We start from the raw sequence: 15370 nt of genomic DNA on the forward strand, positions 1-15370 counted from the left end.
ATCTGACCCACTCTTCTGTCTGGCCTTTGAGGGCACAAGGCATGCACATGGTGTGAGGTACATGCAAGCAAAACACTTACACATATAAATAAAATAAAGTAATCTGAAAAAAATATTTTAAAATACTACTGGATTTGGCTTGCTCTGTGTGTGTATGTTTTCTCTCTTCTTCCCTTGAGTTGGTCTGTATTTGAACTGTCTTTATTTGGCTTTGGAATCAAGATACTTGTTAGTGTCACAGACCTTAGTAGGGTTTCCCCCCTTGTTTTGGGATGAATTGTCCTTGAAATATGATCCTCCTGCCTCAGCCTTTCAAGTGTCTGGAACTTACAAGTATGGCAGCATTGAAGTAGGAAGTGTGCCTTTCTCTTTAATCTTTTTAGAACTATTTGAGAAGGATTGGTGCTAATTCTTAAAATATTTGGTAGAATTTACAAAATGAAAATAAGATTCTGAATTTTTCTTTTTTGAGAAGTCTTTTATTTCTGATTCAATTTTCTTAATTAGTCATATCTCTGTTCAAGCTTTCTATTTTATTTCTTCATGGCTTAGTTTTGCTAGACCATGTACTTGTAGGAATTTGTTATTTCATTTTTATTCTATTTATTGGTGTACAATTTTTATATCTTTTTGTTTTGTTTTGTTTTGTTTCATTTTGTTTTTGGTTTTTTGAGACAGGGTTTCTCTGTGTAGTTTTGGTGCCTGTCCTGGATCTCACTTGTAGACCAAGCTGGCCTTGAACTCACAGAGATCCATCTGGCTCTGCCTCCCAAGTGTGGGATTAAAGGCGTGCGCTACCACTGCCCGGCAATTTTTATAATATTTTATAGTCCTGTTGTTCAAAATCTGTAATATTACCACATTTAGTTTTGCCTTTAGGAATTTCAGTCTGTATGCATGCACACATGCTCTCTGTCTGTCTGTGTGTGGTATATGTACACATATGGTGGGTGATTCACATTCATGGTGGCCTGCTTATCACTCTGAGCCTTACTTTGTGAGCTGGGTTCCCACTGAACCGAGAACTGACTGATGTCAATAAGCCCCAGCAACTTTCTTGTCTCCATCTCTAGTGCACTTGACTTCCAGGAGTGCCCATGTTCATCCTTTTAAATGGTGCTGGGATTCAGACTCAGGTCCTTTTGCCTGCACAGCAAGTTCTTCTACCATCTCTCCAGACACCGCCCCTCAGCTACCCCCCAAATTTGTAAATGTTGTTGACTTTTTTTAAAGTCAACTTTTTTTTCTCTACTGCTATTGTATATTTTGTTAAATTGATCTCTGTTCCAGTATTTAATATCTCTGTCATGTGTGTGATCTGAGCTTAGCTTGCTCTTTTTCTCTAGTCCTGTGAGTTACTGATTTGAGAGCTTTCCTACTTTTCCTGGGTTGGAGTTTTACCTAGCGCTGCCTTTGCTTGATGTGTTACACTATTTTACCTGAAGGGGTTTCTAATTTCCTTTTACTGATGAGTTTTTTCCTTTAATTCACTATCTGCTTGTGACTTCTGTGAGTTTTCATATATTTGTGAATTTTCTAGTTTTCCATATGCTTCTGTTTTCCAGTTTCTGTCCCCTTTTAATTTTAACCTCGTTCAACATATTAAGACTTGTTTATTGGCCTAATGTGGTTCGTTTTGGAACTATGCACCATTTGCCCTTAAGAATATGTATTCCTGCCAGTCAGTGGTGGCACCTCCTCGGGAGGCAGAGGCAGGCAGATCTTTGTGAGTTCGAGGCCAGCCTGGTCTACAGAGCAAGATCCAGGAAAGGTGCATAGCTACACAGAGAAACCCTGTCTCAAAAAAACAAAAACAAAAACAAACAAACAAACAAAAAGATTATGTATTCTTCTAGTTTTTGGGCAAGTTTAACTTTTGAAATGTTAGATAGGTTTGAAGATATATATGGAGACAAGGTAAAGGTGTGAGGTTTTCATTTAGCAGAAAAACTAAGGGAAGAAATTTATAAGATACAAAGAGGGATTGAAATCACAGAAATTTTAGGTGCTGGAGAGATGGCTCTTGCAGAGTGCCCAGGTTTGTGTCCCAGCACACATTGGGTGGGTTACAACTGCCTATAACTCAAGCACCAGATGCATGGTATACTGACAAACAAGCAGGCACACAAACATACACATGAAATCAAATGAATATTTTAACAAGACAGACTTTTTTTGTTTATTATTATTATTATTAAATTAAAAAAGTGTGTGTGTGTGTGTGTGTGTGTGTGTGTGTGTGTGTGTGTGCTGCTTTTTAAAATTGAAGGACAAAGGACTGGCACACTTGGTGATGATCAGCTCATCCAGTTGGTTCAGACCATCTTCCTCCTTTGGTCAGGTCTGATTTCCTAGTGATGTTCACAAGGCCCCTATAACCATTTGACCCTGTCCCAAACAGTTCAGGACACATCACAAAAGCAGCACACAGGTGACTAAACAACCTCAGTGGACATTGTCATCATCAGAGAGGTCTTAAATATCATGTTGATCTGCAGGACTGCCTTTTCATTAGCTGCCAAGTCCATCAAGACCCTGGTGCTGCCCCCATCCTTGTCCAGATCTGTGTAGAGCCCTGTGCTCTTAGGAAACATCGTCTTCACAGCTGGCTTCGTCTATATCCCAGAGCAAAGCTGGTTTTTGTTTTTTGTGGGTTTTTTTAATTTCTAGAAATGAAATTTAGAGCAACAGAATTCTTTTGAGTATATTATTTAAAAGGCTGAATGTTGAATATACTCTAGAGTAGTAGAAAATTATGAAATAATTTGACATATACCATAATCAAGGCAGTCATATATTTAAGCCTCAGAGATAACTGAAAAGGAAGATAAGTTAAACCTACTCTAATGTTGAATTCAAATGTACAGGAAGGAATGTTTCTTTTATCTCTATAGAAAGTAACAGAGAAAGTAGAGAAAAGTGGTTTATGTTTGTGTTTATTTTAACTTAAGAAAGACTAAGTGATGACTCCTTAAATACGAAATGAAAGCCAAATATAAAGCGTTCCTTCTTATAGTTTGAATTTTAGAGATCCATAATTAGCTACTTTGTTAGCTAGGTCTACAGTAGTGTAAACTCGATTGATCATCTTCCTAAATTTGAATTCTGTAGAAGCTGTTTCTGGACAGTTTACGGAAAGCACTTGCGGGCCATGGAGGCAGCAGGCAGCTGACGGAGAGTGCTGCCATTGCTTGCGTCAAGTTGTGTAAAGCCAGCACTTACATCAACTGGGAGGACAACTCGGTCATCTTCCTGCTAGTGCAGTCCATGGTGGTTGACCTCAAGGTAATGTGCCATTCTCTCCCTTCTGGAGACGTCAAGGAGATTCTCTAGGTGAACTGCTAGTGTGACTGTCCTGCCAAAGAGAATTGCTAGCTGTAAATCTGGAGGTAACTTCGATAAGTTCAAAGGACCTGCTTTTGTTGTTCCTGTGCTCATTAGTCTACACTGAGAACATGAAGGATGATATGCAACAGTTCTCTCTCTCTCTCTCTCTCTCTCTCTCTCTCTCTCTCTCTCTCTCTGTCTGTGTGTGTGTGTGTGTGTGTGTGTGTGTGTGTGTGTGTGTGTGTGTAGCTTTGGAGCCTGTCCTGGAACTCGCTCTGTTGACCAGGCTGGCCTCGAACTCACAGAGATCCGCCTGCCTCTGCCTCCCAAGTGCTGGGATTAAAGGCGTGTGCCACCACTGCCTAGCAACAGTTTTCTTAATATGTAAGTACTTGAGTCTTAATGTAGAAATTTGTCTTGGGAGGAATCATATGTAATAAGTCTTATATGATATTGACAAACTATAGTAACCAGTATTTTGTGCTTTTTCTGGCAACTATAGTTTACTGTAATTGATGTGGATAATGTTGATTATGTTTATATACCTTGTTAAAGAAATAAATGCTTGATGACTTTTTAAAGGCCACTGTTTTCTATTGGGATTTTTATAGAACCTGCTTTTTAATCCAAGTAAACCATTCTCTAGAGGCAGTCAGCCTGCAGATGTGGACCTCATGATTGACTGTCTTGTCTCTTGCTTTCGGATAAGCCCTCACAACAACCAACACTTTAAGGTAAGAAGATTGGTTTGTATAACCGTGTTTATTGATGCAACTGTAATTTTTTAATTAAATTTTTAAAAATTTATTTTACATACCAACCACAGTTTCCCCTCCTCTCCTCCTGTATCTCCCCCCGCCCCCACGCCAGCCCCATCCACTCCTCAGAAAGGGTAATGTCTCCCATGGGTGTCAACAGTGCATGGCATATCAAGTTGAGGCAGGCCTAAGCTCCTCCCCCTTGCATCAAGGCTGAGCAAAGCATCCCTCCATAGGGAATGGGTTCCCAAAAGCCAGCTCCTGCACCAGGGACAGATCCTGGTCCCGCTTCTTAGGGGCCCCACAAACAGACCAAGCTACACAACTGTCTCCCACATGCAGAGAGTCTAGGTTGGTCCCATGTAGGCTCCCTAGCTATTGGTCTAGAGTCCCTGAGCTCCCACAAGATTGGGTCAGCTGTCTCTGTGGGTTCCCATCATGTTCTTGACCCCCATGGCTCCTACAGTCCTTCTTCCTTGTCTTCAACAGGACTCCCTGAGCTTGGCCCAGTGCTGATGCAGTTATTCGTATAAAATGCAGAGACTATAAAGATGAATAGGTGTACTTTTATTAGTATTTCTTTTTTTAAAAAATCAGATTTATTTATTTTTGTTTTATATATCTGGATATTTTGCCTGCATGTATGTCTGTGCACCATGTATGTGCTTGATGCCTTCAGAGGCCAGAAGACGCATCATATCCCCTGGAACTAGAATACAGACCGTTGTGAACCGACATGTGGGTCCTGGGAATTGAACCCAGGTCCTCTACAAGAGCAGCCCATGCTCCTAACCCTTGAGATAGCTTTCTATCCTGTCCTCTTTGTAGTATGTTGTGATAGTCTGTATTGATGCTAATTTCAAGTCCTTACATTTATTTTATTGAAAATAATTTAACTTTGCTGTTCTTTTGTCTTTTTTGTATTAATGATCCCCCACCCCCAAAAAAGATCTGCCTGGCTCAGAATTCACCATCTACATTTCACTATGTGTTGGTAAACTCCCTCCACCGCATCATCACCAATGTAAGTCTAAAAGGTATTCTATATTATTGAAAAGTACTTTTTCTTTCTTTTTTTGTTTTGGGTTATATATTTTTTCCACTTTTAAGGAAGATGCTGGTTTTAACAAAAGTTTTTTTACTTAGAGCTTTATATAAACCAGAAAGCGTCTCTGAGGTGAATACCAACATTTGATAATACAGCTGTAGTTTTAGTTTGGTCTCAACCTGAGGCTTTTATTGTGAGGGATGAAGTTCATAGGTTCTTCTGGAAAGAGTAAGCCTAAAAATATTTTCATTTAAAGTTCAAAACCTGTTGAGAGCAATGCCATTGAAAATATAATTTAGTATTTTCAAAACAAAGCATTTGTTACATCCTGATTTACTACCTTACCACTTACGTTTAAAAGAAGAATAATTATAATGTAGCCTAGTATGGCATATTTACAAAATGGAAAAACCTTATTTGATTATACCTTTCAATCCTCTTTAATTAGAATAAAATGCGAACATTTAAAAAGATATAGATACAAGATACAAAAGCATCTCAGTGAAAGTGAGTGAATTGATTAGGTATTTGTGATAACGAGTGTATGAAGTAAAAAGCAGACAGTAAAAACTTACTAGATTTTTAAGGACTATAGACTTTGTAAAATTGTGCTCCTTTTAGTAACAATTATATTTGAATGTTCTGTGCTTACTTTTATCCATTGACAGATATGCTACATTTATGAATAACTTGCTCACTTTGTTCTTGCTGTTGTCCCTTAAAGTTTTTGCTCATTGATACCTTGGTATATTTGTCCTATTTATAGTTAAATTCCATTTTATGACTTGCAAATTCAAAATAACCCCTACTTTTTCATTTGCCTTGGATATATTGAATTAAACCAAATGTTGCCACCACCCCCCTTTTAAAAAGCTATCTTGCAGGGGAAATGCCTGCTGATAAAGTCACCTATGACACTTTCATTTTGCTTTGTGGCATGCAAATAGCATTTTAGGACAGTAGTTCTCTTTTTTAGCCTGGCCCTGTGCCTTGAAGGACATTTGTCATTTGGGTGTTCAATTCATGAAATGGCAACTGTGCTGTGTCTCCTGCATTGTGAACAACTAAATGTTTGAGGGAACAGTACTGCCTCAGTTGGCTATCAGTGGCACATATTATAGGTAGACATTATAGTGAATATAATTAGTTCCATAGAGGATAGTCTAATGAATCTGAGTGGAGATAAAATATGTTTATATGAAAAACTTAAAAAAAATGTACATTTGCCAGTATTGTCCTTCCAAGGTTTAGTTTTAAAGTTAGAAAGAAACAAAAAAGACGATTTTTTTTAATCTCACAAGTTTATATGTAATTCAGAAATGAGATGTTATTCTCTCCTTTGATCTAAAATATTGAAAGTATTCCACTTATTAACTGGATAACGTTATAGAAATGGTTAAAATATAACAAATCCAAGTTTATAGTTTTTGACTATTCTGTGACTAGTCACTTTAATCGTGAACTATTTCTGTCTATAATTGAATACATATAGAGCACTTTCAAGCATGGACTTGGCACTGCTGTAAGTGGCTGAGCTGCTTTTTCCTGGGTTCCAAGCATGCCTGCAGTGTTAGTCCCTTGCATGCCTCACTGTGCCTGGTGAAAGTGTGTGCACTCTCTCTAAGGAGTGCTGCATGTGTGAAGGCAGAGTCATTTGTGTTTACAAAGCTCCTATACTGACTCATTTACTGTGTATTAGCAGCTGTTCAGTGCAATAGCTTGTAAACAACTCAAATAATGCTGAAGTGTCTTTTTGTTTATTTGTTTTTTGAGACAAGGTCTCATCATGTACTATTAGATGGCCTGAAACTCACTATATAGACCAGGCTGACATTATACTCAAGAGATCCACCTGCCTCTGCTTTCTAAGTACTGGGATTAAAGGACTGAGCCATCACACTGGTTCTCCAACGTGACTTTCAGGTTATACTTTAGTTATTCTCATCCTTAGAGATTGCTTGGTAAATTGTTTCTTCTTAGATTCCACCCTCCACCCAGGCTTGAGGCTAACAAATAGTGAATCTAAAATACTTTTAATTATAAAGAACTATTTAAAACAGTTAATGTGCAAATTTATGCAATTGAGTATTTAATAGAGTTTAACTGGGAATGTTTAGTAGAAAAATGTATGTCTTCAAGTCATATGAATTCTTTCTGAGAGTCATGGAGTTCAGATCTTAAACTTATTTGTGTATATGTTGTTTTTAAACAGTTTAGTTCAGTATTCCTCCTAAGCTCTCCTTTTCTATGTCTCTTAATCCCAGTTGACAGTTTTTTAATTATTGTGTTCCCTTAAAAGATAAAAGTTTTATTATTTTTTATGGTTTAATGTAGAATTAGAAATGATGCTTTGAGTTTTATTTTGCTTCTGTGAGATGTCCCCATTTGCAATTTATAATTATTAGGTTTAGATCTAAAACATTCCAATTTCTTTTAGAAATTTTTAAAGTCTATTCACTATTTGAATTTTGTTGCAGTGTAAGTTTTTAGCAGTTTCTAAGTTGGTATTTCTACTGATACTTTTAAAAAATGATGTGCACTAAGAAACTATAGTTTTAAGATCTATGTTATATACTTTATCTGTATAGGCTTTCTTATCTCTATCTATCTATGTATCTATCTATGTATGTATGTATATATGTATATATGTATGTATGTATGTATGTATGTATGTATGTATGTATGTATCTATCTATCTATCTATCTATTGTTTTTTTGAGACAGTGTTTCTCTGTGTAGCCCTGGCTGTCCTGGAACTCACTCTGTAGATCAGGCTGGCCTTGAACTCATAAAGATCCACCTGCCTCTGCCTCTGGAATGCTGAGATTAAAGATGTGTGTCACCCTTGGTGGGCTCCTGTATAGGCTTTTTAAAGGTTAAATTAGATGTGCAGTTGGGAAAATAAGAAATATGAACATGCTACATCTGGGATAGTAGTTTATTGCAGGGTTTTCCTTGTAGCAGTTTATTGTAGTTTGCTTATTAATACTTCATATATTGAAGGTAATCTCTGCCAAGAGGAGGTTAAAAAGTTATTTCCAGGGTATTTGAAAATTATTTAAATAACCTCTTAGGAAAAAAAAAGCCTGTTAGGAATGTATATAATTCACTTATATGAGTATAAATACTTTTTAATAAAGTATTATTAAGGGGAAATATCTATTTAAATTGACTAGTTTCAGAATGGACACACTTAGTAACTGATAAAACTCTAACCTTTTGGTTTTTTTATAACTCAATTGATGTCTAATTTTTAGTGCTTGTTTTATTTGAAAGTGTTTACTTTATTTTGAAATAAATGGATTAATTCCTTATGAAAAATGAAAATTATAAAATTAATAATTCTTAAACCTGTAAGTTAATATATAGAATATACTTATTACTAGGGTACACTTTTTTTTTTAAGATTTATTTATTTATTATGTATACAGCATGTATGACTGCAGGCCAGAAGAGGGCACCAGATCTCATTACAGGTGGTTGTGAGCCACCATGTGGGTGCTGGGAATTGAACTCAGGACCTTTGGAAGAGCAGACGGTGCTCTTAACCTCTGAGCCCTCTCTCCAGACCCATGGTACACTTTTACAGTTATCAAAAATGCCTACATAGTAAGCTGGTTGTGGTGGCTTATGCTTATAGTTCTTAGCACTTAAGAGGCTGAGGCAGGAGAACAAATAGTTCTAGACTACTTTGGATAACATACTGAATTTGAGCAAGATCCTGTGTCAAAAACAACCAGATGAAAATAACAACCAAACCTGAAAACAGCACCTACTCCCAATAATTTGTGTAGGTTGTAAAAAGGATGCCTGTTTATTTAGTGTATCAGTTTCTGGCACGATTTTAGGTAGTGTGTAGGAAAGAGTCGGAACTCACTTGGTACACTTTTTAAAAAAAAAAATCATTCAGCATTTTGTTACTTTGAGGTTATTGAAAAAACATAGAAATCCAGTTGCATTGATTGACTTGAGCAAATCAGTGAGTTGAGAAATCTGTTTTATGACTGTGCTCATTAGTGTTGTCAGGTTTTTAAAATCTGTAGGTGAGCCTTTGAGCATGTCTGTGAAGGATTATCTGGATTGTGTTAGCTCAGGTGGGAAGGCCTGTGTGGCACCAATCTAGGCAGTGGAGTAGAGAAAGAAGTTGGATTCTAGATGCATGTGTTCAACATTGCTCTTTGTTTCTGTTTATGGATTGTGGGTTGGATGTGAGCAGCTCTCTTGGGTTCCTGCTTCAGTGACTTCCTTGCTACTAAAACTGGAGCTGTGGGCTCAATAAACTCTTTCACCCTTAAGTTGCTTTTGTCAGAGTATTTAATTACAACAGCATGAAAAGAAATGGAGACAGTAAATTTGTCAGTTTGTTGGAAGGACTTAGCTAAATTAAATGAGAGACAAACTTAACCATAAATCTTATTTGTATTTTTAAATTAATTAATGAGTTTTTAATGTGTACAGTTGTCTGTGCATCACATGCATGTCTAGTGCCTGCAGAGGCCAGAAGAGGGTGTTAGATTCCCTGGAACTGGAGTTATAGACAGTTGTGAGCCACCTTCTGAGTGCTGAGAATCAAATGGGGGTTCTCTGTAGGAGCAGCAAGTGTCTTAACTATTGAACTTGTCTGTAGTCAGAAGTTTTTATGTGTCTCCCCCTTCCCCCAGTGGCTAAGTACCCAAGTAAATATACAGAGGCTTATATTATTTACAAACTGTATAGTCTATGGCAGGTCTCTTGCTAGCTAGCTCTTACATCTTAAATTAACCCATTTCTGTTAATCTATGTTTTACCACGTGTTCCATGACTTATCGGTCTGCTGGCATGTTGTTCCTTGGGCAGCAGGCTGGCGTCTCCTCTTAGACTCTGCCTTTCTCTTTCCTGTCTCTCTCCTTGGATTTCCTGTCTGCCTCTAATTGGCCTTGCCATAGGCCCAAGCAGCTCATATACTAACCAGTGGGAACAATATATATTCACAGGGTACATACAGAAAGACATCCACCAGCAGTTCTCTGACCTCTGTTTTATTTCTTTTTTGAGATGAAGTCTTGCTGTGTTGCTCAATCTATCCTTGAGCTTCCTCCTGCCGTAGCCTCCCTTGGGTCAGGATTAACAGTGTGCACCACTATGCCTGCCTTAATTTTGTTTTTAGGTTTCTTGTAAATAGAGATTGAGACTCAAAATACTGTGAGTTATGAATGAGAACTTAAATGTTAAGACTAGCTTGATTTTGAATAAAAAATAATGTGTAGGATATGTGAAGCTGTTAAATTACCTGTATTTACTATGCAAATTTGTTATTATTCTATCAGATTTTTAACCAGAGTATTAGCAATTGAAAATTCATGTTTCAAGCCTATTGTTTTCGTATATAATCTATATAAGTGGTGAAAGTTTATCTGATCATTTTTCTATAAACTGATAATAAACTTTAGTGATTTTTTGCCATTATTTTTTTGAAGCATTTAAAATTGAAAGGTATTAATTAAAGTAAAGGTCATTGAGGATACATTTTAATTGAAACAGTCTTCATAAACCAGTGAGGTAGGCTAAACAGAAATAGGAAAATATCTATATAAAATAATAATTTTAAGAATCCTTAGCTTCGTCTGAGGATGTAGGGGAGTGGTAGGCCACTTGCTTAATGTACAAAAGCTCCAAAGGCCTGGCTTTAATCTCTAGGATTGTAAAAATAAAAGTACTTAGCTAGGATCGGTTGTCTTTGTTTATGATGACCATTTAGTCTTCCATGTATTGTGCCATCTGCTCATCAACTTAAAGATTATTGGTTTACTAATGGCTTTATTTCATTTACTAATTTCATGTTGTTGATTATTGTTGTTTGTAAGCATTTAACTAATGGTTTACATAGTCTTTCAACGTTGTATTGAACCACTAATCTCATGAAAAGCTATGATATAAAAAATATGTAATATATGCATGTGTTTCTGAAATGTGATAAACACTTTCAATAAAAGACAAAGATTGGCTAAAGAATTTTCCAAATATTTTGGTTTTAAATTCAATATGACATTATTGAGAAAGGGAAGCCTCATTTGCACATGCTCATTATTATATTTTAAAATAATATGTCTGGTTAGTGTTTGACCTAAAGACATCATTTGAAGACTTTGAAAATCATATTGTGTGTTTGCATGGTCTTAGAAAGTTTCTCACAAAGGTTAAAAGCTAGAACTACAATGGTCAAAGTATACAAGTCATATGATTTTTGTACTCTATGTTCTCCCGTTTTTCTCTAGTCTGCATTGGATTGGTGGCCCAAGATTGATGCTGTCTATTGTCACTCAGTTGAACTTCGAAGTATGTTTGGTGAAACACTTCACAAAGCAGTGCAGGGCTGTGGAGCGCACCCAGCAATACGGATGGCACCAGTAAGAAACCCTGGGTTGGAGTTCACCTCTCCACTGCGTCCTCAGTGTCTTCATCTCGTTGCTGCTGACTTGCGTGTAGAGGGTCGGCTGGCTCTTTCCTTGCCATGAATGTTGTGTGTGGTATAATGCAGTGCCACTGCTGCTGCTTACCAGGATCTGTTTCTCACTGTGTTTGTTAAGTGAGCTTCATTTTCTTCAAGAAAAATTTCCAGAAAATGCTAATAGTATCCTAGTGAATGTCCCCTTCCTTCTGTTTGCACTTTCACTTTTTCCTACTTAGATGTTTTGATTTGTTTCTTACTTTCAAGGGTGAGCAATGCAACCAGACCTGTGGGTTAGAGTGAATGTCCTGATGCTGACTAGTACACAGAAAATTAGAAACAGACCGAAACAATTTCTACTCAAAGATACATACATTTTAGTAAATATGATCATTTAGCAAAACTTGAGCAAAAACTGATAGGCACTTTGACATTGATGTTTATTTAAGCTTAACAAAGGCATACTTTGAAATTGTGTTCCAAGAGATGGGTTAGTACAGAATATAAAGTTCATGGAAAGTGAGTTTCCACAGCTAACCAGGGTTGTGCACGTGATTTCTGTCTAATGTAGGAAGAGTATTTACATGGCAACTCTTGACATTGATTGGTGGTGCTTTGTCTTCTGCTTATTTTCCGTTCTTATTGGCTGCTGTCGCTCACATGGTCAGATGCCAACCAGTCACTGTTTTGCATGGCAGTGGGCTTCTGTGGCTGTAAGTATATATGACCCCTTGGAACTACCTCAGAAAAGTCCATTCTTTCTTTGACTTTTCTGTGTATAGTTACCATTGTAGTCACATCATGTCATTTCAAAAGAAAATATAGTATGTCTTCACCTGTTGGCTTTATCTAATAAACTATCCATCTCACACTCGCAATGTAAACAGCTTCCTCCCTGGCATGCTTCTCTTTCCAAGTTCCTATGATCAGTATACAAAGCACACAAACTGCTTTGTTTTATACAGTTGGCTTCATTCCTGTCCAGTTGTAGCAGTAGTTTTTGGGGATTTAAAAAAAGTACACCAGCTGTTCAAATGAAGACGTTTCCTATTCAAGGAGCTTTGGCATTATTATCCTAAAAGCAATAGCTGAAAGGGCAGGTCATTGTTTGTTTGTTTGTTTTTCTTCAGTGCTAGAGATCAATTTTAGGTCCCTTATGAATGCCAGACATATACTGTACTATATCCCCTGCCCACTGGTATTTTATTAAATAAAATTTCACATGCAGGCTTACTTTAGTTGACTTTTTGTGATGGCAAGGACACAGTATCTTTTTAATTAAAAAAGTTGTTACAGGTGTATATGTTAATGGTAACATATATAATGGCTATGTAAATATTATTTAACTAGACGTTATTTTCTTTAAGCTTTAGTAATTCCTTTAACTCACCCCCGCCTTTGTTTTTGCATTAGGAGAGCATGTTAACAGTCAAAACTAGGTGTCTACTATGCACAACTGTACCACTGAGCTGTAACTCCAACACCAGATTACTGTGTGTTGGGATGTAGCTCAGTGGTAAAGTGCTTACCTAATATGCATTGGCCCTTAGGATCAATTTTCAGCATTGCTAAGGAAGACTTTGTATTTATTACCTAAGTTTATTACATACATCATATGCTGGTAAGAGATATAATGGAATTGGTGTAAGTTTCATAATTGCTTCCTGTTTTATAGCTTGCAAACACCTCTGCTGTTTAATTTTTATGCATGACTGCTAATACTAAATGAACCTTATTCTTTTGAACAATCACAGATTTGGTTGATAGTTTGATATAGTTTACATTTAGAAGTTTTTTAGATTTGGTTGTTAGTAGCCCCTGTGAGCCCTACGGTGTGCTATGATCACTGTTTTCTTAAATCTGTAACTAGAGAGGATGGCTTGTGGTTCAAGGACATCAATGATAGGAATTTTGTTTTATTTCTATTCTTATTGTTATTTTTGGAAGTAGCAATATACATTTAATTTTCAGAATCACTTTTAAACTTCTTTTTCTTTGAGATACAGGACATGTAGTTTTGGCTGACCTTGAACTCACTGTCTTCCTGCTTCCACCTTCCCAGTGTTTTATAAGAGTCATTTTTGTTATTTTTAATTACATGAGTGTGTGTGTGTGGGTTATTTGCACGTGAGTGTAGGTGCCCATGGAGGCCAGAGGCATCAGATCCCCCGCTTCCCCGATCTGGAGTTAAAGTGATTGTGAGCCACCTGACAGGAATGCCAGGGACTGAACTTGGTCTTCTGGTAAAGCTTCTAACCACTGAACCATCTCTCTAGCTCTTCTCAGTGTTTTAATGCTTTGTATATTCCTGTGTATAGAATTTTGAGTGTGTGTGTGTGTGTGTGTGTGTGTGAGTGTGTGTGTGTGTGTGTGTGTGTGTGTGTGTGTGTGTGAGAGAGAGAGAGAGAGAGAGAGAGAGAGAGAGAGAGAGAGAGAGAGAGAGATGGCTGTAGTAAAATTTTCAGGTTATTTGTTTTGTTTATTGAGACAGGATTTCTCTGTGTAACAGCTCTGGCTGTTCTGGAACTTGATTTATAGACCAGGCTAGCCTTGAACTCACAGAGATCTGCTTCCCTCTGCCTCCCAAGTGCTGGAATTAAAGGCATGTGCCACCACTGCCCAGCCCTGGTTAATATTTTTAATCAGAGAAAGTGGAAAATTACTCTGACTCAATTATATAGAGTAAGGAAATTTTAGAGTTTGTGAATCATTAAGGTAAGCAGCATTCCTCTCTGCTTATGTGTGAATAGGTGACAGATGTGCCTGGTGCTAATGCTAGGATCCTGGGCTCTTGTTTGTACTGCTTCAATGATTTGGAGACTTAGGAATCTGAGCCTTCACTTTGCTGCAGAAGTAGCAATCCGGAAGTTTTGTGTGGCTGGGTATATGGAACCCACCTTATTCCCAGCTCTTGGGTGGCATGGGCAAGCAAATCTCCATGAATTGGAGGCCAGCCAGGACTACATAGTAAGATCTTGTTTCAAAAAACAGTTCTGTCTGTCAAAAGGTAAACTAATATGTGTTTCAAAACCTGACAACTGCCTACAGTTTTGGATGTAAGTTAATTGGCAGAAAGCAGTAGTTACTTGGGGGCTCAGCATTTAGGAGCACTTGTTGCTCTTAGAGAAGACCTAACTATGGTTTCCAGCTCCTATAAGGTGGTTCATGAAGATACTTATCTCTAGTTCCAGGGGATCTGGCACCTATTCTGAACCATGCCAGCACCAGCATGTACGTGGTGCACATGCATACACACAAGCAGGCAAAACACACATGTACACATTTTTTTTAAAGCAAAAAAACTAAAATATGTTGTTACTATTTGTTTCTGCTATAAAGCAGCCCTGAAGATGTCTTGAATAAACTTAACCAGTTTCCTACGAGAGTTTATTATATATAGCTTGCATTGGATGGGATTTTATTGTTTCAACTCTTTGAAAATGTTTCATTTGATTTGTTTAGATAACTAAACAAACTAAGGTCAAATATTGTTAAGGAATTACAATGTCTCATGAGTCGTCAAGCAGAGTAAGTTTTGAGGGTTTTTGATGTCCAGCCTCATCCCCGCTGAGCTCCTTGGTTGTTCTGCCTCAGCAGTGAGTTCGCTTGATGGATGATGAGGCTTTTGCTGCTTCAGCACCGGCCCTGGGCCCACAGTGGGGTATTGTGTGTGTGTGTGTGTGTGTGTGTGTGTGTGTGTGTGTGTGTGTGGTTTGAATGAATCAGTGGGTGACTTCCACAAAACCAGTGTAAATTTTTAGATTAAGATGACCTTTTAAAGATTTGTCTTCATACTGTTTGTCTGGGTAC

At 37.4% G+C, this 15370-nt stretch overlaps 1 protein-coding gene across 6 annotated transcripts in view; it reads left to right on the forward strand.

Moving 5' to 3' along the window:
- Positions 1 to 15370, forward strand: part of Nf1 (neurofibromin 1) — a 257122-nt gene that overhangs the window by 70811 nt on the left and 170941 nt on the right. For 4 of the 6 annotated variants that reach the window (XM_036195402.1, XM_036195407.1, XM_036195405.1 and 1 more), the window contains exons 9-13: positions 3112 to 3285; positions 3939 to 4061; positions 5035 to 5109; positions 6626 to 6655; positions 11388 to 11519. In XM_036195402.1, the coding sequence (XP_036051295.1) occupies positions 3112 to 3285; positions 3939 to 4061; positions 5035 to 5109; positions 6626 to 6655; positions 11388 to 11519 (534 nt within the window). The remainder of the gene's footprint in view (positions 1 to 3111; positions 3286 to 3938; positions 4062 to 5034; positions 5110 to 6625; positions 6656 to 11387; positions 11520 to 15370) is intronic. The other 2 variants (XM_036195404.1, XM_036195406.1) reach the window with 1 other exon arrangement.

The sequence above is a fragment of the Onychomys torridus genome, chromosome 8 (assembly GCF_903995425.1).
Source record: "Onychomys torridus chromosome 8, mOncTor1.1, whole genome shotgun sequence".
NCBI lineage: Eukaryota > Metazoa > Chordata > Mammalia > Rodentia > Cricetidae > Onychomys > Onychomys torridus.